We start from the raw sequence: 26,065 nt of genomic DNA, 5'->3' as shown, positions 1-26,065 counted from the left end.
TAATTTTTGTATTTTTAGTAGAGATGGGGTTTCACCATGCTGGCCAGGCTGGTCTTGAGCTCCTGACCTCATGATCCGCCTGCCTCAGCCTCCCAAAGTGCTGGGATTACAGGTAGCACCACAAAGCCCAGGCCTTAGCTTCAATTTCTAATGTGGTAGGAATTCATAATTATAAAATCCACAAAAATGAAAGCTTTTGGAGGGGTCCTCAATAATTTTTAAGAATGTAAAGGGGTCCCAAGAACAAAAAGCTTACTGCTAATTTAAAAGAATAATTTTTTTACCTAAGGAATTTGTCTTCCTGGAGAGCAATATTTCTTGCTAATTCAGGGACAGTGAACCCCAGCTGCTCTAAGTACTTTGTTTCATTCATAATCTCTCTGAGAGCAGGTGAAAAGTTGATTGCAAAAACAGCTCCCCTTTCTAAAGTGGAAGGCTCCTCCATGGCGATGCAAGACTGTGGAAGAGACATTCCATCAGCGCGGCCAGGGCAGTCCAAGAGACAGCTGGATCAGCACAACCCACACCAAAAGCGAACATGAAAAAGATCAACACTGGGCCCTTCACCAGACAGGGGTGCTGGCTGGAACTGGCTAGAATATGCATTTTGTTTGGTGAACAGAGATTTTAAAGAATCAATTCAGTTGCCGGCATTTGAAAATGGAGCAATTTCACCTAAAAATCCCTTCTGCCTTCCCTTGAAACACTGGAAAATCTGACATGGAGTAGTTGCACCTTTGGTTGGATCTGAGCCCACCTGTTCCCTAGGGGTCCCACCTGGCCCTCTCCACTTGCTTTGGTCCCTACGTCAGGATTTCAGGAACCAAAGACCTAAAACTGCCAGGCTGCATCTTTCCTCCCTAACGGCAGGTGTTCATTCATCGAGCATTCGCCAAGTGCCGGGCCCAGAGCTGAAGAAGAGGATGAATCAGGTGGAATGGCATTTTTCTGCAGGTTAAAGATGGCCAGTTGTCAGCTCTGTTTCATACATGGTTCAACCAACCCTTTGCTTGTCTACGTCATCTGATTCATAAAACGCATTTCATAAATTGGGAAACGGAGGCTCGGTGTTCAGCCACCTGCCCAAGAAGTCAGTAGGGCTGCCCGTTTCCAGCCCGCATCCTAACCATGGCATCGTGCCATTTCCACTCTTTCCTTTCTCCTCCTCCCCTAGCCCTTCCTTGTCTTTGATTCTGGAAACTGACCCAACTTCATGAATGTCAACAAATCAAGCCTTGAGAAAATGTGGCAGACGCCATCGTCTCACGCAGCAATCGGGAATGAGGGCGTGGGCAGCGCACCTTGGTCAAAAGGCTCTTCTTCATGAGGGCTGGCAGCACCTGCTCCGTCACCTCCATCCACTGCTCATATTTTCTGTCTTCATACTCCTTCATTGTCTTACCCACTTCCAAATATTTTTGTTTGACCTATCAAATAATTCAAGAAACCGTCATTTTGTCCTTGAAAATAACATTTTTCATCTCGCTCTACACAGATAATTTATACAAATTATAAACATAATATATAAATTATTATAAACATTAATTTTTATATACTTTTTTTCTGGAGACGGAGTCTCACTCTGTCGCCCAGGCTGGAGTGCAGTAGCACGATCTCAGCTCACTACATCCTTCGCCTCCCAGGCTCAAGCAATTCTCCTGCCTCAGCCTCCCGAGTAACTAGGATTACAGGCACATGCCACCACACCCAGCTAATTTTTGTATTTTAGTAGAGACAGGGTTTCACCATGTTGGCCAGGCTGGTCTCCAACTCCTGACCTCAGGTGATCTGCCCACCCCGGCCTTTCAAACTGCTGGGATTACAGGTGTGAGCCACTGCACCTGGTCATTTTTATATAATTATATATAAACATGTTTTCATATCTTTCTACATAATTTTGTTACATAAATTATAAATATAAATAAAAAATGTTAATATAATAATAAATAATATATAGTTATATATTAAATAATATAAAATATTATTATATATAAACACATTTTGAAAAAGGAAGTCGATAGATTTTCCCAAATCTTGGAGAGTTGGTCTGCACTGGTGATACAGCACGGATCTGTGTCCTCCCAAAACTCATACTGCATTGTAATCCCCAGTGCTGGAGGTGGGGCCTGCTGGGAAGCAATTGGATCATGAAGGTGGAATTCTCGTGAATGGTTTGCACCACCCCTCTTGGGACTGTCCTGGTGATATGAGTGAGTTCTCGGGAGATCTGCTCAGGTGAAAGTGGGCAGCACCTGCCCCTTTACTCTCTCTTGCTGCTGCTCCCACTGTGTGAGGTACCCGCCCCCACTTTGCCTTCCACCATGATTGGGAGTTTCCTGGCACCTCCCAGGAAGGCTACACTTCCTGTACAGCCTGCAGAACTGTCAGGCAATTAAACCTCTTTTCTTATAAATTGCCCAGTTTCTTTATAGCAAAATGGACTAATATAGTTGATATAACTTGAAATCTAGGTTGACTGGCAGCCTTCTGCAAACTACAGTCCATGAACTGCCTTGGTCTATGCCCATGAACTAAGAACAGCTTTTACATGAAGAGAAGGAAATAATTTAGATGATTAAGAGGAAATCAAAGGAACAATAATGCTTTGTAACTCAAGAAAAAGATATGAAATCCAAATTCAGCATCCACAAATAAAGTTTTATTGGACACAGCCATGCCTGTTCAAAACGTATTATCTGGGGGATACTTTATCGCAATAACGACAGGTTGAGTCATTGCAGAGAAATTGTCCAAACCCCTAAAATACTTACCATCTGGATCTTCAAAGAAATGGCTTACCAGCCTCTGCTATACAACATATAAAAATCCATGGGTCGGGGGTGAGATCATATCGAAAAGATGGTAGGCATCCTCCAAAGAAGCTGAAAATTCAGTACAGGAAGAAGCCCACATGACCACAATCCGGAAGATGTCCCATGTATTAAGATGCCAAAGAGAAAGAACACAGGCCAGGCACGGTGGCTCACGCCTGTAAGCCCAACACTTTGGGAGGCTGAGGTGGGTAGATTGCTTGAGCTCAGGAGTTTAAGACCAGCCTGGGCAGGCAACATGGTGCAACCTCATCTCTACAAAAAATACAAAAATGGGCCAGGCATGGGTGGCCCACACCTGTAGGCCCAGCTACTCAGGAGGCTGAGGCAGGAGAATCACTTAAACCCAGAAGGTCAAGGCTGCAGTGAGCTGCGATCATGTCACTGCAGTCTAGCCTGGGCAACACAGCAAGACCTTGTCTTAAAAAAAAAAAAAGAAAAGAAAAAGAAGGAACACAACAGGTAGTTTACTATGAGCATGAATGCAAGGACAACAGAAAGACCCTCTAACTTATAGGCATGGGTCTGAAATTGAGCTGCTTCTCAAATGGGCCACTCTACATAGCATGCTGCGTGGCAGCAGCAGCCTGATCTAATGCTTCTCCTGGATGGGCTCGGGGAGGGCAGCCAGTCTAGGATTAAAACATCAAATACAGGGCCGGGTGCGGTGGCTCACGCCTGTAATCCCAGCGCTTCGGGAGGCCAAGGTGAGCAGATCACGAGGTCAGGAGATCCAGACCATCCTGGCTAACACGGTAAAACCCCATCTCTACTAAAAATACAAAAAAAAATAGCCAGACGTGGTGGCACATGCCTGTAGTCCCAGCTACTCGGGAGGCTGAGGCAAGAGAATTGCTTGAATCTGGGAGGTGGAGGTTGCAGTGAGCCGAGATTGCGCCACTGCACTCCAGCCTGGGCGACAGAGTGAGACTCCATCTCAAAAAAAAAAAAGAAATCAAATACAAAAGGCGCCAAATTCTAGCAAGAGCAACATACTTCCTGTCCTCGATCACTGTCCAGTATCTCCTGTACCTCTTGAAATCGGAGGATGGTGTGCTTAATCCGAAAGAACAGAGATCGTTCCCAGTATATTGCACCTGCTACCGGAGGGTGATTCTTATATAGTGGCGGATTTTCAAGGTTCTGGACAAAGATTTTATTAATGATGTCAATCTGAAAAGCAATCAAACAGCTTCTGTAAGTGATAAACATCACCAGGTTAGCCAAGAAAGATGAGATTTGAATCTTTAAGGAAACCAAAAGTGGAATGTCAAAAAATATTCTAAGATGCAGAATAGTGTTTTCACTGTTTACTTATTATTTACTACTTTTCTTATGCTCTGTAGTAATCTTTTTTGTTGTCATTGAGACAGAGTCTTGCTCTGTTGCCCAGGCTGGAGTGCAGTGGTGTGATCTCGGCTCACTGCAACCTCTGCCTCCCAGGCTCAAGTGATTCTCTTGCCTCAGCCTCCCAAGTAGCTGGGATTACAGGCGCCCACCACCACGCCCGGCTAATCTTTGTATTTTTAGTGGAGATGGTGTTTCCCCATGTTGTCCAGGCAGGTATCAAACTCTTGACCTCAGGTGATCTGCCCACCTCAGGGTCCCAAAGTGCTGGGAGTACAGGCATGAGCCACCGAGTCTGTCTGTAGTAATCTTTTCTTTAACATATGCAATGCTCCAAATTGCCTTACAATTACAGAGCATGCACACTGTGTATATTGGTTTGATCCAATTATTAGAAATCCAGAAATCTGTTCTAGACATGACCACAGTGGCAGACCTTTGGCTTTTTTTAATTTTAATTTTTAGTCTTTGCTGGTAAAGTATATATATTCATGGGCTATAGGGCATGTTTTGATATAAACATGCTATGCATAATAACCACATCATGGAGAATGGGGTATCCATCCCCTCAAGCACTTATCCTTTGTGTTATAAAAACAACCCAATTATACTCTTTTAGTTACTTTTAGATGTACAATTAAGTTATTATTGACTACAGTCACCAGACCTGTGTTTTTAAAAGAAGCATGTCTGAGCTCTCGAGGGGGTAATTAGGTGTGGCCGGCACAGTGATGGCCTCCCAAAGATGTCCACGTCCTAATCCCCAGAAGCTGAAAATATGTAATGTTACATGACAAAGCGGTATTATGGTTGCAGATGGAATTAACATTCTCAGTCAGCTGATCTTAAAATAGATAAATTATCCTGAATTTTCTGGGGAGGTCCTATGTAATCACAAGGGTCCTAAAACAGGAAGGAGGAGGCAGAAAAGGAGGTCAGAGTGATTTGAAGTGAAAGTGGCCACTGCTGGCTTTGAAGATGAAAGGGAGCCAGGAACTTCTAGAATTTGGGGAAAGCAAAGCACTGAATCATCCCTAGAGACTCCTGAAGGGAATACAGCCCTGCTGACACCTTGATTTAAACCCAGGGACACCCGTGGCAAACGTCTGACCTCCAGTACCATAAGAGAATAAATCTGTGTTGTTCTAAGTCACTACATCTGTGGTCATTAGTTCCAGCAGCATTGGGAAACTAAGACATCAGGAGACCACCTTAGGCCTTTTTTATACTACCTTATGCTCTTCTAATCATTCCACATATTCTCATTTTGTCTTCTAAATAAGATTATAAGCATTTCTTCCTTTTTTCTTTCTTTTTTTTTGAGATGAAGTTTCGCTCTTGTCGCCCAGGCTGGAGTGCAGTGGCGCAATCTCAGCTCACTGCAACCTCCACTTTTCGGGTTCAAGCGACTCTCTTGCCTCAGACTCCTGAGTAGCTGGGATTACAGGCACCACCACCACGCCTGGCTAATTTTTGTATTTTTAGTAGAGAGGGGGTTTCACCATGTTGGCAAGGCTGGTCTCGAACTCCTGACCTCAGGTGATCCACCTGCCTCGGCCTCCTCAAGTGCTCAGATTACAGGCATGAGCCACTGCGCCTGGCCAGCATTTTTTTTTTTTTTAGACAGGGTTTCACTCTGTTGCCCAGTCTGGAGTACAGTGGCCTGATCATGGCTCACTGCAGCCTCGACCTCCCTTGGCCCAGGTGATCCTCCCACCTCTGCCTCCAAAGTAGCTGAGACTATAGGTGTGCGCCACCACACCAGGATAATTTTTGTATTTTTTTGTAGAGATGGAGTTTTGCTGTGTTGCCCAGGCTGGTCTCAAACTCCTGAACTCAAGCAATCCGCTGGCCCCGGCCTCCCAAAGTGCTAGGATTACAGGCATGAGTCACTGTGCCCAGCAGATTATAAGCATTTTTTGGTCTATTTCCCCAACTAGATACTGACTTCTTTAAAGGCAGAATCTGCATTTTGTTCATCTATCTCTGTGCCTAACACCATACTTGAGATATGTAAGTACCAGATAAACTGTTCTGAGTTAATTATAAATACATATATGATCCTTGGACATGGTTAACTATGATTACTATTATTACCATGATTATTACTAACCCACACAGGGCCCACCACAATGTGAATAAATCATAATATACTTAATTCTTATTGAATTTCTCCACTAAATAAACAAACCCATTTTGTTTGGGTTACGTGTATTATGTAACATGCTAATTTAGGAAAATTCTAGTTTCTCTGAATTCAGATGGGGAAGACAGACAATAGTGGGATTCAATTGTTCACATTTTGCCAAGTGTATTTTTAATGCCATGGCAGCTATCAACTTTTCAATTACCTCTTTACAGTACTGTGCAAGAATATCATTAAATTTCATCATCATTTGTCGATTAATAGCCTCCCGTGAACGAATGTGCTTAAATTTTAAAAGCATGTCAAATGCTGCTTCAGCAGATCGAAGCGTCTTAAAAGATTCATCAATAAAATGTTTTGCTTCTTTCTCAATAACCTGCAAAAAAAAAACAAGAAAACAACCCTCATACCCCTGTAATTATCCTGCCAAAATAGAGCGGCAAGAAATGAGAAAAAAAAAAATCAGTGGCTTGGGATGGATTTCTATGGCACATTAATGGAAGCTGGTATCCAATTTAAAGTGGCAGATTGGATATGTTGATTTCCTGATCTTGCTCCCCAACCAGTTCAAAGGTAAAGGAATTTTTTAAAGTATTAACTCATATAAACAAAAAATATGGGAGAGGACACAACAACAGAGGAGATAGCTCAGGAGTTTTTAGTAAGAAAGTAACTAAGGCAGGGCAGGACGCAGTGGCTCATGCCTGTAATCCCAGCACTTTGGGAGGCCGAGGCGGGCGGATCATGAGGTCAGGAGATCGAGACCATCCTGGCTAACAGGGTGAAACCCTGTCTCTACTAAAAATGCAAAAGTTACCAAAAAAATCTAAAATTGTGGAAAATGACAGCAAGAATGAGGAAGGAGTTAAGCATGGAGCTGCTTTTTCTTATTATGAATCCTTTAGTATCACTTGATTAAGTGACTTTGATGAAAAGTTCAATTTATTTGGGAAGCTGAGGTAGGAGGATCACTTGAGGCCAGGAGTTCAAGACCAACCTGGGCAACATAGTGAGACCTCATCTCTACTTTAAAATTTTAAAAATTAGCCAGACACACGCTTGTGGTCCCAACTACTTGGTAGGCTGAGGTGGAAGGATCACTTGAGCCCAGGAGGTTGAGGCTGCAGTGAGCCAGGATCACATCACTGCACTCTAGCCTGAACAACAGAGCCAGACCCTGTCTCTAAAAAATAAAAAACAACAAAAGAAAACCAAAAAAAGGTTCAACTGAAAAAGCAAATAATGCTTAAAATAGCAGCTGATAATAAATTAGATACAGTTAACACGGCAATGTCTATATAACCAAGTAGAACTGTCTAGGGTTGTCCATATACAAAGATGCTGTGAGGTTATAAAACAATCACGTGAGACATAAATGGGGATGCTCCTAATTATGCTTCCTGCATGAGACTGGAAAGGTGAGCGCGATGGGTCACTCTTCATGCTGAGGGAAGTGAAATCTGATTCTCAGCAGCAGCCTCTCTCTGATGGACTCTGCCTCCCGGCAGCTCAGGCTATCACCTCCCGTATCATCTCCCCACTCTCTGTTGTTCCCCAGTCCAAAGCAGCCTATACTGTAGCCAGAAAAATCTTCCTGAAGTATAAACCTTGATTTTGTTTTTTTCACTTTTTTTTTTTTTTTTTTTTTTGAGACAGAGTCTTACTCTGTCCCCCAGGCTGCAGTACAGTGGTGTGATCTCCGCCAGCTCACTGCGACCTCGACCTCCCAGGTTGAAGGGATCCTCCCACCTCAGCTCCTGAGTAGCTGGGACTACAGGAAGGAGCCACCATGCCTGGCTAATTTGTTTTAAGTTTTTTGTAGAGACGGGTGTCTCACTAGGTTGCCCAGGCTGGTCCCAAACTCCTGGGTTCAAGGAGTCCTCTCTCCTCGGCCTCCCAAAGTGCTGGCATGACAGGCATGAGCTGCTACACCTGACCTATAATTCTGGCTATATCATTCCTTGGTCAACCACCTTCAATGGCGCCCTCTTGCCTACTGAAGTAAGTCTCCTTCCTCACTCCAGTCCTCTTTGTTCATCACCAATTATTCACCCAACCCACCTTTCTAGCTTGATTTCCCTCTACTACCCATATGTGTTAGGCCAAACCCCTCTGTTTGCTCTGCCTCGGACGATTCCTGTTTTTCTCATGTCTGTCACCTTCATTCACACTGTTCCTCCTACCTGAAACCCCCTCCACTGTCTCAGCCTCCTTCCTCACCCCATTTCCCCCATCCAAAGTTTCCCCAATCCCAAAGGTTGTTTCCAATCGGCTCTCCATGCCCCTGCCTTCTGACAAAACACGATTCTCAAAAACTCACGGGGTGCTTTGTGATTCTCTTGCCATATCTGGTTTACTTTTAACTTCACTCCTAGATAGGTGAACTTATATTGGACAAAACAAACTTTGTAGAAATGCTACTGTGTCTAGCTCAACTTAAACTTATCCCACCTGGAGAATGGGTGTGGGGACAAAGAAGATTGAGGAATGTTCATTTTTACCTTATGCACTTCTGCATTGTTTTTGTTTTTTACAATTAATAAGCAGGTATTACTTGTGATTTAAAAAAAAAAAGACTAAGCATCACTACATAACCCAACAAATTTAACACAGAGAAAACATGGTGTCCACTCCCAAGATGGACTCAATGGATGTGTCACTTGCCAGAACTTCAATCTTGAATTCATCCATCACATATTTCCAGAACTGGGAGGACTTGATGCTGAAGGGGTCAAAGGTTAGGTTTTCCATGGGGGTGACTAGGCCGTCCACCCTGCATAGGACATCATCGATGCGCTTGGGGTCCCCCGTCACTGCCTTTAGTTCTGGACCAAATATGTTATAAAATTCCTCCAAAACCTGTCCAATCAAACGGAGCAATGAGGAGATTACATTTCAGTTTTCCTGTGAATATTAGAACTACAAATGGATAGCATATCGAGATTGACCTGGGGGCAAGAATCATGTCACACAGTAACCTCCTCCCGGACTAAGCCCTTCAGTACGATGCCCAAGGCACATAGGATAAGATCCAGGTCTGCACCTGCCTGCTCCTCCCCACATTGCAGCCACCCCCACCCTCCTCCAAGGCCATGTCCCTTTCTGCCTCAGGGCCTTTGCACTTCCAGTTGAAAGTGCTTCAGGGAGGCTGCGACGGGCAGATCACTTGAGGCCAGGAGTTCAAGACAAGCCTGGCAAACATGGCGAAACCCTGTCTCTGCTAAAAAAAATACAAAAATTAGCCAGGTGTGGTGGTGCATGCCTGTAATCCCAGCTACTCAGGAGGCTGAGGCAGGAGAATCACTTCAACCTGGAGGGCAGAGGTTGCAGTGAGCCGAGATCGCGCCACTGCACTCCAGCCTGGGTGACAGAGCGAGACTCTGTCTCACCACATACACACACAAAGAGGTGCGATGATAACCACTGAGGTAGTTCTATGCAGCGTTTCCACTGTTCTGGTAACAATGAAATACCCATGCACGCACTAGCTACGGTGATTCCACATAGAAGTTAAATTTTTTTTGTTTTTGTTCTGAGACAGATGTTCTAATGTATCTATACATAGATACCTATCTGTATAGATGGATAGAGATAGACATAGATACCTATGTATAGATATACATAAATATAGATATCTATCTAGATACATATAGATAGATCTACCTGGATATCCAGATAGCTCTACCTATCTAGACAGATCTCTAGATGATGATATAGATATAGATACAGACATAGGTGCAATCTCGGCTCACTGCTACCTCCACCTCCCAGGTTCAAGCGATTCTCCTGCCTCAGCCTCCCAAGTGGCTGGGATTACAGGCCACCACGCCCGGCTAATTGTTGTATTTTTCATAGAGACGGGCTTTCGCCATGTTGGCCAGGCTAGTCTTGAACTCCTGACCTCGTGATCCACCCACCTTGGCCTCCCAAAGTGCTGGGATTACAGGTGTGAGCCCCCACCCGGCTGAAAAATCTTTATATTTTTTATTCTTTTCTTTTTTTTGAAGCAAGGTCTCACTCTGTTGCCCAGGCTGGGGTACACTGGCATGACCACAGCTCACTGCAGCCTCGACCTCCCAGGCTCAAGCCAACGTCCCACCTCAGCCTCCTGAGTAGCTGGGACTACACGTGTGCACCACCACACCTGGCTAATTTTTGTATTTTTTATAGACAGGGTCTTGCTATGTTGCCCAGGCTGGTCTCAAATTCCTGGGTTCAAGGGATCCTCCCATCCCAGCCTCACAAAGTGCTGGGATTACAGGTGTGAGCCATCATGCCTGGCCTATTTGAATTCTTTTTACAACATTTTTTTTTTTTCCTGCCTTTGAGCACAGGGCATCACCTCCCTCTCGTGCTGGGCACTGCCACACTGCAGCCGGACCTGCTTTGTACTCACTGTGGTTCCTCTAGCAGCAAGATATCTCAGTACCCAGCCCACAGTGAGTTCTCCATAAATGTATTTAGAATGAAGGGGTGGGTGAACCTTTTGGAGACAAGGGCTGTGGCTAATTCAATCGGCCACTAGGCACTTTGTCTATCCATGGAGCTCTGGGAAGACTGAGCCTGGCTTAGGGAGAGAGTGAAGAGAGGTCTCAGACTGGCCTCTTGAGGGATTCCAATATTTAAGGGGAAGACAGAGAGGGGAGCTTTGCAAAAGACATGGAGAAGGAGTGGCCAAAGAGGTCAAAGGAAAGCCGAAAAGCAGGGAGAGGGAGGAATGTCAGGGAAAGCAACAAAAAGTCGCAAAGCTCTGGTGTACTCTGGTCCATTCTGGTCCATTCTAGTATATTCCGTATGTTCTTCCTTTGAAGGGCTTCTCCCTGCCAGGCCCTTTCTGACGCCCAGCTCCTACCTGACACGGAGGGGGCCACTGTCAAAAGCCAACTGCCTTCTTTGGGGCAAATTCCGCCGGCCTTCGCCCAGCCCCTACCTGCAGAATGTCGGAGAGGTCCTGGCAGATGGTGGCCATGTAATCCGTCCTCTGGAACAGCCGCTTCCGGTCAAACTCCCACCGAGCTTCTCTCCCCGAAGCCTCTATCTTGGCCCGGGTGTCAAAATAGGCCTTTTTCCACAGCCTGAGGGTGTTCCTGGCTGCCAAGGTTTTGTTTTGGGCACTCGCTCGATTTTCTCTGCGAAGCCAAGAGATGCCGTGATGGGAGGAGGGCGGAGCTCCAGGTCCGAGCCGCAGTCCCCCGCTGGGGAGCCAGTGTCCCGTGAAACTCTGACGCGGGCGCCCCCCTGGTTTCACGGGCCTCATCGGAAAAGGCGGAGCGGGCGAGCGACTGCCCTGCCCCATGTGCAAGGGCGAGAGTCCCAAGCTGCGAGGTTCCGGTTGCAGCCGCCAGCCTGCGTGCAGTGTTGGGGCTACCTGGTGACCTCGCTCCCTGCACCAGAAGGGGCAGGCGGCCTTGGCCCCAGGCCAGAGGTCAACAGCGGCAGCTGCAACACGGCGCAGGACAATGCCTCCATTTGGGTACCTATTTCACCTATGCAGATAGATAGAAATGGAGATCTAGCTATGCAGGTAGATACAGAGAGAGAGAGAGAGAGAGATCTATATAAATAGATATGGATACATATAGATATAGATATCTATCTATAGATAACAAAAAGTCATATAGTGTCTGATTCCATTTACATGCTATCTGTATAAATACATATACATAGACATAGATACCTATCTGTATAGATGGATAGAGACAGACATAGATACCTATGTATAGATATACATAAATATAGATATCTATCTAGATACATATAGATAGATCTACATAGATATCCAGATAGATCTATCTATCTAGATAGATCTCTAGATGATGATATAGATACAGATATAGACATAGGTGCAATCTCGGCTCACTGCAACCTCCACTTCCTGGGTTCAAGCGATTCTCCTGCCTCAGCCCCCTGAGTGGCTGGGATTACAGGCGCCCACCACCACACCCGGCTAATTTTGTGTACTTTCAGTTGAGACAGGATTTCACCATGTTGGCCAGGCTGGTCTTGAACTCCTGACCTCAAGTGATCTGCCCGCCTTGGCCTCCCAAAGTGCTGGAATTACAGGCGCGAGCCACTGCACCCAGCCTCATCTATATAGATATTTTTTAAGAAAGTGAAAAAAGTTATCTGTCTCCCTTAGCATCCTCCATCATCTCCCTACACCCTCAAAGGTGGTTCCACCTCAGCCTCAGTCTCTCCAGGTACAACTGGGGAAGAAAGTTGCAGTTGAAAGAAAATTTCATATAGATATATATATGTGTGTGTGTGTGTGTGTGTGTGTGTGTATACACACACGTACGTGAAACAAAATATATCTCCATACAATGGAATATGATTTAGCCATAAAAAGGAATGAAGCACTGATGCATGCTACAATGTGGACGAACCCTGAAAACATGATGCTAAGTGAAAGTAGTCAGACATAAAAGTCACAGTGTCTGATTCCATTCATATGCAAAAGACCCCGCGCTGTATGGTTCCCAGGACTTGGGCAACTGGGGAGAGGTGGGGAGTGACTGCTAAAAGGCACATGTTTTCTTTTGAGGGATGAAGAACATGTTCTAACATTGATAGTGGTTATGGCTGCACAATTCTGTGAATATACTAAAAAAAAAAAAAAAAAGGAAGAATTGTACTTTTTTTTTTTTTTTTTGAGACAGAGTCTCGCTGTGTCACCCAGGCTGGAATGTAATGGTGTGATCTCCACTCACTGCAACCTCCGCCTCCCAGGTTCAAGCAGTTCTCATGCTTCAGACTTCCATGAAGCTGGGATTACAGGCATGTGCCACCACGCCCGGCTAATTTTTGTATTTTTAGTAGAGATGGGGTTTCACCATGTTGGCCAGGCTGGTCTCGAACTTCTAGCCTCAAGCAATCCGCCACCTCGGCCTCCCAAAGTGCTGGGATTACAGGTGTGCACCTCTGTGCCCAGCCATAAGAGCCAGTGAATTGTACATTTTAAGTGAGAGAATTATCTGCGAATTATAGCTCAATAGAGCTGTTTAAGATCTAAAAAGTAAAAAGTGAAGCAAAACAAAACAAAACAAAAAAACAAACGCTATGGCTTCTTACTTGAACAAAGTCCGCAGGTTGACCACTCGGCAGACTCTCTCGGCGATTTCCCAGGCGATGCGCTCCATGAGCGGAATCATCCTCTCGTCTTTGTTGTAGTGTCGGGAGATGATCCACACCATCCGTAGGGCACTCATCATGGCGGGGATGGTGTCCAGGACCACGTGGAAGCCAGAGCCGTGCGTTATGTTCTGACCAAGAGAGGAGAGAGCCACACAAGAGCCCTTAGCTTTGGGGTCCAGATAGTTTCATAAAACAGTAAGCATGCAAGAAGTTTCACTCTTTATTTTTTTTCTTGAGACCAAGTCTGGTGCCCAGGCTGGAGTGCAATGGCACAATCATGGCTTACTGCAGCCTCAACTCCCCTCCGGACTCAAGTGATCCTGCCACCTCGGCCTCCCAAGTAAGCTGAGAATACAGGCAGGCACCACTACACCGGCTAATTTTTTATTTTTATTTTTGTAGAGATGGGGTTGCACTATGTTGCCCAGGTGAGCAGACTTTTTTAATCTCTTATAATAATAACTCAAATAAATAATGGGCAAAAGATTAAAACAGACATTTCACCAACAATATGAAATTGACAATAAGCACGTTAAGTACATAAAAAGTTGTTCAGTCTCACTAGTTGTTAAAGAAAGCAAATTAAACCACAATGGCTATTATCAGATAGACAGTAACAAGTGGCGGTGAAGATATGGAAAAACCAGAACCTTCATGTATTGCTCTTCAGAATGTAAAATGGGACAACCACTTTGGAAAACAGTCTAGAAATTCCTCAAAAGGTTAAACAGTTACCATATGACCCAGCTATTCCACTCCTATGCATAATACATGAATAATTAAAAACGCACATCCACACAAATCCTTGTACAAGAATGTTCGTAGCAGCATTCTTCATAATAGCCAAAATGCAGAAACAACTCAAATGCCCACCAACTGATGAATAGAGAAACAAAATGTAGTCTATCCATGCTATGGAATATGATTCTGCCACAGAAAGGAATGAAACACCAACAAGCTCCACGCTACAACACAGGTGAACCTTGAAAACCTGGTGCTGAGTGAAAGAGACTGCACGCAGGATCAGTCCTGCATGACCACCCTTATATGAAGTCCCTAAAGTAGTCAGATTTACAGAGACAGAAAGGAGAACAGAAGTTACCAGGGACTTAGGGTAAGGAAGAAGGGGGAGTTAGTGTTTAATGGACACAGAATTCCAGTTTGGGAAGATGAAACTGTTTTGGAAATAGTGTAATGGACACACAGCATTGTGTATGTATTTAGTGCCACTGAACTGTATGCTTAGTAGTGGTTAAAATGATAATATCATGTCATGTCTATTTTATCACAATTTTTTAAATGCTGAGGTTTTTTTTGAGGCAGGGTCTCGCTATGTTGCCCAGGCTGGAGTGTAGTGGCGCAATCTTGGCTCACTGCAACCTCCATCTCCCAGGCTCAAGCAATCCTTCCACCTCAGCCTCCTGAGTAGCTGGAACTACAGGTGCACACCACCAAACCCGGCTAATTTTTGTATTTTTTTGGAGAGACAGGGTTTTACCATGTTGGCCAGGCTGGTTTCGAACTCCTGAGCTCAAGCGATCTGCCCACCTCAGCCTCCCAAAGTGCTGGGATTACAGACATGAGCCACTGCTCCTGGCCAAATGCTGAACATTTTTAAAAGGAAAATTAAATCATATGAAATCTCTTTGACAGAGCTGACTGCAAAGCGCAGCACACCCAACGTACCTTGAAATAACGCTCCACGGTGGAGAGAAAGCGCACATTGTCTGAGGCCTCCGTGTGGAGCTTGAATAACTCGGTGAACACTGGCTGCAGATTAGCCACAAGCATGGAGTCGGATTCCTTGATCACATCCAAGACTTTTCTGACTATTGGAAGCTTTGTTTGTTCATGCAGTGCACTTAAGGTTGCATTTCTTTCCCTCCAGAATTCAATTTCAGCCAGAGGGCCTTTACCCTGAGAGGTGAAATGAACACACAAAGAACTCTCATCACTAGTGTGGAGTGGACACTTATGGTGGTTTCTCCAGCATCCATTCTTTCTGTCCAACTGCTCCAATCCTTCAGCGTCTTCAGGGGTGGGCTCTTGACCCTGGGTGATCCAATCAGAGTGAATCTCAGGGCTCCAGCTGAGAATGCTAGAAACACACTCTGCCTTTCTCCGGACAATGAGGTGAACAGATGTGAGGCCAGAAACTGCTGCAAGGAAGCCAGCCTGAGGAATGAAGCTCCCCAGCCCCTAGACAGGAGTCTGGAACTGAGAGATTCAGAAACATATCCAGAGCCCTGATCAAACTGGACCTGAAGCCAACCCTGCCTCTGGACTTTTCCATTTGTGAGCCAAGGAATTTGCTTAGTTGATCGACTTGAGTTGGGTTTCCTGTTTTTGGCAGCCCAAGCTTCCTGACTGATCTAAAGTGTTATCTTTATCAATCCAGGCAGTAACCTGGCAGCACATTAACATCAGAAAGCCCAGAAATGATATTTTGGGTGTGTTTATTTTGATGGCTTAAGGAAGTCATAAAACAGTAAGAAAGGATGCCAGATGATGCAGACCCCAGACTGCGGGCTCTTTCCCAGCATGGTAAGCGTGACCTGGATCGGGGCTCTCTGAAAGCCCTGCACAAACTACCTGAGGTGTCTTCTTCAGTTGGCCCTCAACCGCTGTGGATATCTGATTCAGCCAGTTTATCACACACTGCTCCAAGATGTCAACGGTTTCCGGGTCAGCTGCCAGGTCAGACACCTCTCCCTCCACACTGATGGTTGGCATTTCTAACTTGATCTCACCTAGGAAAATAAAAGCGATCAGTCAGTCACTCGTTCAGGAAAAATGATTACAAAGAAAAACATTCAAGTTCACCAGCTGGGTCTTCTCTCAAGCTTCATCAGTATAATAAGGTCTGACGCATCCCCTGTCCTGATAATATCTGTATCTCATTCTCTTTTATTAGAATGTAATTCAAACATTTTAGATAATTGTCCAGTGTTAAGCTTGATCAAAACGATTTAGTTATTTAAGATGTTCCTGAGTTTACAACCTAGTGTCTTCAATTTTTAAAAACTTGAACAAAGAACCAGCAGATAGTTTAGATAACCACCAGCCTGAAACAGTCAGTCAAAGATAAATCAGGGGAAAAATGACATCAGGGAAAATTGAGATACTGTAAAGAAAAGGAGAACAGGCCAGGCATGATGGCTCGCACCTGTAATCTCAACACTTTGAGAGACCAAGGCAGGAAGTTCACTTGTGGTCAGGAGATCGAGACCAGCCTGGCCAATGTGGCAAAACTCCCTCTCTACTAAAAATACAAAAATTAGCTGGGCGTGGTGGTGTGTGCCTGTAATCCCAGCTACTTGGGAGGCTGAGGTGGGAGGACTGCCTGAGCTCCCAGAAGGTTGAGACTGCAGTGAGCTACGTTTGTGCCACTGCACTCCAGCCTGGGTGGCAGAGTGAGACCTTGTCAAAAAAAAAAAAAGAAAGGAAAGAAAAGAAAGAAAAGGGAAGGGGAGGGGAAGGGAGGGGAGGCAGGGCAGGGCAAAAGGAGATCATTTCCAAAAGGAAAGCCCAGCTATTTGTCTCAGAGATTTGAGACATATGGAATCCATCAAACAAGAACAGGATGCTATGAAAAAAGATACAATCAGAGAATAAGAGGTCTTAAAAATTAAAAATATAATAGCTGATATGACTATCAATCAAACGTTGGTAGCATAGAAGTTGAAGAATACTCCAGGAAAGAATACAAAGACAAAAAGATGAAAAATACAAGAGAAAAGATAAGAAATAGAATCTCTAGACATCCATCCAGCAGGAATTTCAGCAAGAGAAAACAAATAGTGGAGGAAAATGTCAAGATAATTTTTCAGTCTTTGGACTGAAAACAACCCACTGAGTGTTTAAAAAATGAATGGAAAAAGTACCACACAAAGGCCCATCATCCTAACATCAAAACACTAGGGATAACCAGATGCTCTTAAAAGCTTTTGTAAAGGGGGAGGGGAGAAAAATTAGAAGAACATTCAGTTTCTCATCACTGGATGTTGACTACTAGAAAACAATGAAGAAAAATATATTCAAAAATCCTGTGCTAGGCCGGGCACAGTGGCTCACACTTGTAATCCCAGCACTCTGAGAGGCCAAGGCAGGTGGATCACTTGAAGTCAGGAGTTTAAGACCAGCCTGGCCAACACGGTAAAACCCCGTCTCTATTAAAAATACAAAAATTAGCTGGGTGTGGTGGTGCACGCCTGTAATCCCAGCTACTTGGGAGGCTGAGGCAGGAGAATCCCTTGAACCCAGGGGGCGGAGGTTGCAGTGAGCCGAGATCTCACCACTGCACTCCAGCCTGGGCAACAGAGTGAGGCTCCGTCTCAAAAAAAAAAAAAATCCTGCACTAAAACTATTTTTGCCAGCCTGAGCAACAAAGCGAGACCCCATCTCTACAAAACAAAACAAAAAAATGTTATAAAAGTTAGCCAGGCATGGTGGCATGCACCTGTAATCCCAACTACAGTAAATTAATCATTCTTAACTAAAAAGGAGGAAAATGAAACCTTACCTTCAAGTTGCTGCATGGTTCTTTGAATATTACTTGCAAATTTCTGCATGTTCATTAAAAATTCATCCCGTATTAATTGAATACTGTGATATTCTACTGCCTCCCCAGGCGTGGGCGGCAGGTCTGATTCGTACTCAGAGGAATTAGAGCCTTCTCCAGATGTGACCCCCACGGTTGTACTCGTCCTGTGCTGATTGAAGGACAATGCTGGCAAAAAAACCTGAAATGCCAATTTTATGAAATACATCATGTGACATCATTTTCAATAATTCATGTATTTAAATTGCCTCTGGTTTTGAATATTCCTTTTTTTTTTTTTTTTTTTTGAGACAGAGTCTCACTCTGTCACCAGGCTGGAGTGCTGTGGCACAACCTTGGCTCACTGCAACCTCCACCTCCCCAGTGCAAGCGATTCTCCTGCCTCAGCCTCCCGAGTGGCTGGGATTACAGGTACGCACCACCACACCCAGCTAATTTTTGTATTTTTAGTAGAGATGGGGTTTCACCATGTTGGCCAGGCTAGTCTCGATCTCCTGACCTCGTGATCCAACCCCCTGGCCTCCCTAAGTGCTGGGATTACAGGCGTGAGCCACTGCACCCGGCCTGAATAGTCTTTTATATTGAGATACAAATGTGCAAAGTGAAAACCACTCAAACCCGGAGCACAGACCTAAAGACAGAGATTACATTTGACTTAAAGTGATCCAAGGGCACCAATTTTAACCAGGCCTGACACGACTGCCCCAAAAACAGTGCTGTTATTTCTGTATACCACCAGTAACCAAGAAGTTACAAACTGTGGCACAGGGGGCTGGCTGCGGTGGCTCACGCCTGTAATCCCAGCACTTTGGGAGGCCGAGGCGGGTGGATCACAAGGTCAGGAGATCGAGACCACGGTGAAACCCCGTCTCTACTAAAAATACAAAAAATTAGCTGGGCGTGGTGGCGGGTGCCTGTAGTCCCAGCTACTGGGGAGGCTGAGGCAGGAGAATGGCGTGAACCCGGGAGGTGGAGCTTGCAGTGAGCCGAGATCGCACCACTGCACTCCAGCCTGGGCGACAGAGCAGACTCCGTCTCAAAACAAAAAAGAAACTGTGTGTTAAACCATCAGCCTCAGGACCATCTTATTCTTGTAAATTAAGTTCTTGAGGACATAGTTTCTTCGAAACGTAGCTAGAGACAGAAGCATGCATTTATGAAGTCACCTGAATACAATTACAAAACAACTTAGCCCCCACCCCACATAAAAAGTGATCTATAAATGCCTGTGGGTTGATTGAGGTGGTTGGTTGGTTGGCTGAATTTCGTTTTTGTTTTTTAGTTTTGTCTATATTTCTTAAAATTTTGATACATCCTTTTAAGACCCTTTGAATCTACATGTATTTCCTGCAACATACTGAAGAACCCAGAATGTTGGATTTGTAGAGCTGCCCAATCCAAATTTTGCTGACTACACACTCACTGTGCAGTTGAAGTTCCTCTGTGATGTGTATTTCCTGCAAATTGGCAGCTGGGACCAGAGACTTGACCAGAATATGACTGGTGTTTCTTCCATCAGGAATCAAATTCTTGGTTTTGGTTTTGTTTCTGTTTCTCTCTCTCTCTCTCTCTCTCTCCTCTCTCCTCTGTCCTCTCTCTCCTCTCTCTCTCCTGCCACCCCCAGGTCCATTAATCAAGTGGGGGTTCCAAAACTGAAATGTTCTAAAATGTCTGTTTATTAGCTGAGATGCTGATATAAAAAGATGCCTGTCACAGCTACTACTAGATGATCTCGTACATTTCATATGGGGAAGGCAACATAAATGCTTGACTCCTCTTTATTTGCCCAATTTTTGAAATAGTACAGTGGTTCCCTATCATCCTCCAGAAGTGACCCATCAGGACTTTTAAAGATCATTATAAATTCATGGATTTGAAAAGCTGGGCATGGTAGCTTATGCCTGTAATCCCAGCACTTTGAGAGGCCAAGGCGGGAAAATCTCTTGAGCCCAGGAGTTCAAGAACAGCTGGGGCAACATAGGGAGACCCCATCTCTACAATTAAAAAAAAAAATTAGGCCGGGCGCGGTGGCTCACACCTGTAATCCCAGCACTTTGGGAAGCCGAGGCGGGTGGATCACGAGGTCAGGAGATCGAGACCATCCTGGCTAACATGATGAAACCCCATCTCTACTAAAAATACAAAAAATTAGCCAGGTGTGGTGGTGGGTGCCTCTAGTCCCAGCTACTCGGGAGGCTAAGGCAGGAGAATGGCATGAACCCGGGAGGTGGAGGTTGCAGTGAGCTGAGATTGCACTACTGCACTCCAGCCCGGGCGACAGAGCAAGACTCTACCTCAAAAAAAAAAAAAATTAGACAGTCTTAGTGGTGTGCACCTATAGACCCAGCTACTCCGGAGGCTGAGATAGGAGGATCACTTGAAGCTGGGAGTTTGAGGCTGCAGTGAGATGTGATTGTGCCACTGCACTATAGCCTGGGCAATAGAGTAAGAACTGTGTCTCCTAAAAAAAGTTTTTTTAGCTCATGCATTTGTGTATATATATATATATATATATATATTTTTTTTTTTTTTTTTTTTTTTTGAGACGGAGTCTCTTTCTGTCGCCCAGGCTGGAGTGCAGTGACACGACCTCAGCTCACTGCAAACTCCACCTCCTGGGTTCAAGCGATTCTCCTGTCTCAGCCTCCCAAGTAGCTGGGACTACAGGTGCATGCCACCAAGCCCAGCTAATTTTTGTAATTTTAGTAGAGACAGGGGTTTCACCATATTGATCAGGCTGGTCTCAAACTCCTGACCTCAGGTGATCCATCCACCTCGGCCTCCCAAAGTGCTGGGATTATAGGCACGAGCCACTGCGCCCGGATATATTTGAATATATTTTCTATGCTTCAATCCACTGCAATTTTATCCTTACTGAAGGTCAAAATGCCCCATCTGTGGCTGGCATGAGCCTCTTCAAGTTGAGCCCTGTGTACTTTAGACATGACCCTGGTTGTCATAATGCATATAACCACTAAGAATTAATTATACATCATGTTTTGATGTTATCTATTTTTCATTTTTTTTAGAGATGGAGTATCTGTCACCCAGGCTGTAGTGCAGGGGCATGACCACCATGCACTGCAACCTTAAACTCGTGGGTTCAAGCGATCCTCCCACCTCAGCCTCCAGAGTAGCTGGGACTACAGACACCCACAGCCATGCCCAGCAGATTTTTCTTTTTATTTTTGGTAGAGATGGGGTCGATGTTATTTTAGAATGAAAGGTTCAGTTTGTATAAGAAGGTAGCCAGTGTGGCCAGGTGTGGTGGCTCATGCCTGCAATCCCAACATTTTGGGAGGCTGAGGCAGGCAGATCACTTGAGCCCAGGAGTTTGAGACCAGCCTTGGCAACATACTGAGACACTGTCTTTAAAAAAAAAAATACAAAAATCATCCAGGCATTGTGGCGTGCACCTGGCTAATTTTTAGTGATCCTCCCAGCTACTCAGGAGGCTGAGGTGGGAGGACCGTTTAAGCCCGGGAGGTCAAGGTGGCAGTGAGCCATGCTCACGCCACTGCACTCCAGCCTAGGTGGCAGAATGAGACCCTGTCTCAAAAATAAATAAATAAAAACAAAAATAAAAATAAATAAACAAATAAGAAGGTAGACAATGTTCTTGAGTCCTCTAAAGTCACACTAGGAAAAGACATCATCCTGATGAAGGAGGGTATCTTCGGGTAGAATGTCCCTTGTGTGCGGGCAGCTCAGTGGGGAGGGCCCCACGGCCTAACTCACAGGGTGATTTGTACTCAGTGAGACCTCGTCTGCTCCCATCCCCAGAACTGCTCACGTGGCAGTCACCCAGGGCCAAGCCCTCCAGCTCTTCTTTGCCTGTGCCTTCTTGACCTCCAGCAGCAGGTGGCACAGCGGGCCTCTCCCTTCTCCTATGAAGCATCGTCTTCTCTTGGCTTCTGGATCACCCATGTCCTAACTTTCCTCTCCCCTCATCTCTTCCATCTCTATTCCCTCCCTTGGTTATTCCACCCAGTCCCTTGGTTTTACACCATCTCTGTGCTGATGATGCCCATATTTTAAAGCATCACTCTGGTTGGCATGTGGAGAACGTAGCATAGAGGGTAAGAACAGAAACTGGGGGAACTTTTTGGAGGCTACTGCAATAGTCCAAGCAAAGGAGGATGTTGTGTTGGTTTGGACTTTTTTGTCCAAATCTTCTCAGTGAAGTCTTCCTGGCCACCCTATCTAAAATTGCAAAAGCCCCACCTTTCCCACCTATCAACTTTCCCTACCCCCCTTGTTTCCTTTTTCTTTCCTATCTGGCTTCATTTTTCTCCCTAACTCTTGTTGCTGTCTAACACACTATATATTTTCTCATTGATCTTGATTAATGTACATCTTCCCGTCTAGAATGAAAGTTCCACGAGGCAGAGACCTTGTCTCAGTTGTTCATTGCTATGAAATACAGTAGTGCTCAATGAAATATTTGCTAGATGGATGCCCTGAGTTCCCCGCGGAGCTCCAGATTCATACGTCCTGCTTCACGCCTTGACTTGAATGTCTAAGAGGCCACCTGTGCTTAACATGCAAAATACAACACTTGAGTTTCCCTCCATATCTGTTTCTCCCCATCCTCCATCTCAGTAATGACTTCACCATCCTACCAGTTTCTCAGGCCCAAGTCCTAAGAGTCATTCTTTTTTTAAATTTTTTTTAGAGATGGGGTCTTGCTATATCGCCCAGGCTGTTCTCAAACTCCTAGCCTCAAGCGATCCTCCCACCTCACCCTCCTAAACTGCTGGGACCAAGAGTCATTTTTTGTACTCTCTATTCTTGTGATACTCTTCAAAGCCTCCAGATCCCGGTCATTAGCAAGTCCCATGGCCTGATCCTCAAGGCATTCCTCACACTGTCTGCTTCTCCCTCCCTCCTCTGACTGGAGCCTAAATAACCATCACCCTTGATGTGGTTTGGCCGTGTCCCCACCCAAATCTCATCTTTAATTGTAGTTCCCATAATCCCCACGTGTCATGGGAGGGACCTGGTGGGAGGTAATTGAATGATGGGGGAGGTTACCCCCATGTCACTGTTCTCATGATAGTGAGTGAGTTCTCATGAGAGCTGATGGTTTCATAAGTGGCTGTTCCCTCTTTGCTCGGCACTTCTCCTTCCTGCCACCATATGAAGAAGGATGTGTTTGCTTCCCCTTCCACCATGATTTTAAGTTTCCTGAGGCCTCCACTGCCATGCAGAACTGTGACTCAATGTAGCCTCTTTCCTTTGTAAATTATGGGTAGCTCTTTATAGCAGCATGAATATGGACTAACACAGCCCTCCACCGGGGCTCTTCCATGGCTTTCTATTTGGTCTTTCCTTCCCCTCCACCCCAGCAATATGTTTTCCCACAATAGCCAGAGGGAAAATGCAAACCAGATCCTGTTGTTCCCGTGCTGAAACCTGCCTTCATTTCCAGCCCTCCCTCCAGCCACACTGGCCATCCTCCTGCTACTGGGCCAAGCTGAGGCTGCTTCTACCTCAGGGCCTTTGCACCTGTTATTCTCTCTGCCCAGCATGCTCTTCCTCCACATCCTATCATGTCTGATGCCTTGGCCTCATTTGGGTCTCAGTTCAATATCACCTCCTCTTTCCTTCCCTAGTGCATTTCCCTAATAACTTATCATTCATGAAAAAGGCCTGCTGATGAGTTTTTCATTTTTTTTGGTCTATAAAGCTCAGACCAAGCATGGTGGCTCATGCCTGTAATCACAGCACTTTGGGAGGCCAAGGCGGGCAGATTGCTTGAGCCCAGGAGTTGGAGACCAGCCTGGGCAACATGGTGAGACCCTGTCTCTACAAAAAGTACAAAAATGAGCCAGGCATAGTGGTGTATGCCTGTAATCCCAGCCACTCAGGAGGCTGAGGCAGAAGGATCGCTTGAGAGTTGAGGCTGCAGTGAGCCGTGATTGTGCCACTGCACTCCAGACTGGATGGCGGAGAGACCCTGTCTCGAAAAATAATAAAAATAAAAAAGAAAGCTTAGACATCACATCCTCACCATGCCCTCTGCACACACACAGTGCACATGGCCCATTTCCGTCTCATATCAGGGTTTATTTTCCTCATGCCGCTTGTCAGTATTTTCTCGTAGATGTGCTTGTGTGCCGTGTCTTTCCCGTACATAAGCTCCTAGAGAGCCCTAGGGCCACTGCCTGTCCTGTCCACTGCTTCACCCTCAGTGTTGGGAGTAAGCCCCCCAAAATCGGCCATAAACTGGCCCCAAAACTGGCCATAAATAAAATTTCTGCAGCACTGTAACATGTCCATAATGGCCCTAACACCCAAGCTGGAAGGTTGTGGGTTTGCGGGAATGAGGGCAAGGAACACCTGGCCCGCCCAGGGCGGAAAACCACTTAAAGGCATTCTTAAGCCACAAATAACAGCATGAGCGATCTGTGCCTTAAGGACATGCTCCTGCTGCAGTTAACTAGCCCAACCTATTTCTTTAATTCGGCCCATCCCTTCGTTTCTCATAAGAGATACTTTTAGTTAATTTAGTATCCATGGAAACAATGCTAATGACTGGTTTGCTGTTAATAAATATGTGGGTAAATCTCTGTTCGGGGCTCTCAGCTCTGAAGGCTGTGAGACACCTGATTCCCACTTCACACCTCTATATTTCTGTGTGTGTGTGTCTTTAATTCCTCTAGTGCCGCTGGGTTAGGGTCTCCTCAACCGAGCTGGTCTCAGCACCTCCGTGCCCATAACAGCACCCGAGACAGAAGAGCTGCCCACTACCTATTTGTGGAATAAACAAACCACATGACCTCAACTTTAGAAATACTAGAATTTCTTCCTTTCTCCACGTTTACCTGACATATAATAGCCTTCAGAAAATGGAGCACATTAGCGTTTATAATTCCATACTCCAGTGTTTCCGGCATAATTTCCACAGCTTCCTTCATGTCGGTAGCTTCAGAGATTGCCTCTAAATGAGAACAGGTATAGAATGTAAGGTCAGTGGGAGACAGCAGCCAACAGTTAACATTTCCAAGAGAACAGGAATCTTCTCCTTCTTCCCAAGTTGCTACAAGGAATGTTCTGGTTACAGATTCAGAATATCTCCTATTTGTATTTAAACAAAGTTGAGGGCCCATGAGAAGCTGAAATGGACACTGATGCACTGTGGTTCATGGATTAGTATGAACAGCGCACAAGAGCTGCACACATTCGCTGATCTGGTTGGAGTATCTAACGCTGACCAAAACCAGAAATTATTTGGGTTGTCTAGAAATGTTGGCTGGATTCTTTGCTGCTATGGACTGAATGACCCCAAAATCCACATGTTGAAGCTTAAATCCCCAAGGTGAAGGTATTAGAAGGTGGGGCCTTTGGTAGGTGATTAGGTCATGAGGGTGGAGTCTCACGATTGGATTGGTGTCCCTATAGGAAGAGACAGGAGAGCTTGCTGTCTCTCTCTGCTCTCCATCATGGGAGGATAGGAGAAGGTGCCGTCTGTGAACCAGGAAGTGGCCCTCGCCAGACACCAGATCCGCCAGCACCTTGATTTGGACTTCCAGCCTCCAGAGCTGTGAGAAATACATGTTTGTTGGTGAAGCACCCCAGCCTATGACAATTTGTTACAACCATCCATGCTGGCTTGGGCACTGGCTTTGCCTGTCTTCGCTCCCCAGCAAGCCTTCCTCAATTCATTGCCAAAGCATCTTTTGAGTCATGGGTTGTTTGAAAAGACCTACTTGGTAACATCCACCCTTCCAACAAACGAGGTTTTATTTGATATGTATTTACTCTACCTAACCAAAAGTCAATCACCATGGTAAACATTTTAAAGGTTACTTGGACTCTTCCCTTGATCTAACTGGGAAACAAAACACACACAACAAATATACCCACTGAAGCCATTGTTTCACAAGTTTCGGTCTTCGCACCTTCTCCAAATATGTGCAGACATGCACTATCATTGGCTGAATACATTTCGTTATCTCTAACACTTCGTTACTGGAAATTAGCTTTGAGAAGACTACAGGAGAACACAGTATGGAAAAGAAAGAGAGCTTGGTGTAGGTGAAA

At 45.2% G+C, this 26,065-nt stretch overlaps 1 protein-coding gene across 2 annotated transcripts in view; it reads right to left on the bottom strand.

Annotated features, from left to right (window-relative positions):
- DNAH10 (dynein axonemal heavy chain 10) overlaps positions 1-26,065 on the bottom strand; it is a 172,208-nt gene that overhangs the window by 135,424 nt on the left and 10,719 nt on the right. Inside the window, exons 5-15 of one of the 2 annotated variants that reach the window (XM_030821624.1) lie at positions 24,847-24,962; positions 17,981-18,200; positions 16,051-16,208; positions 15,145-15,375; positions 13,396-13,586; positions 11,255-11,453; positions 8,989-9,183; positions 6,530-6,700; positions 3,828-4,004; positions 1,302-1,427; positions 285-457 (exon numbers count right to left, since the gene is read on the bottom strand). In XM_030821624.1, the coding sequence (XP_030677484.1) occupies positions 285-457; positions 1,302-1,427; positions 3,828-4,004; positions 6,530-6,700; positions 8,989-9,183; positions 11,255-11,453; positions 13,396-13,586; positions 15,145-15,375; positions 16,051-16,208; positions 17,981-18,200; positions 24,847-24,962 (1,957 nt within the window). The remainder of the gene's footprint in view (positions 1-284; positions 458-1,301; positions 1,428-3,827; positions 4,005-6,529; positions 6,701-8,988; positions 9,184-11,254; positions 11,454-13,395; positions 13,587-15,144; positions 15,376-16,050; positions 16,209-17,980; positions 18,201-24,846; positions 24,963-26,065) is intronic. The other variant, XM_003276237.3, reaches the window with a different exon arrangement.

The sequence above is a fragment of the Nomascus leucogenys genome, chromosome 10 (assembly GCF_006542625.1).
Source record: "Nomascus leucogenys isolate Asia chromosome 10, Asia_NLE_v1, whole genome shotgun sequence".
In the NCBI taxonomy this organism is placed as follows: Eukaryota; Metazoa; Chordata; class Mammalia; order Primates; family Hylobatidae; genus Nomascus; species Nomascus leucogenys.
This window is presented reverse-complemented; position numbering and strand designations above follow the sequence as displayed.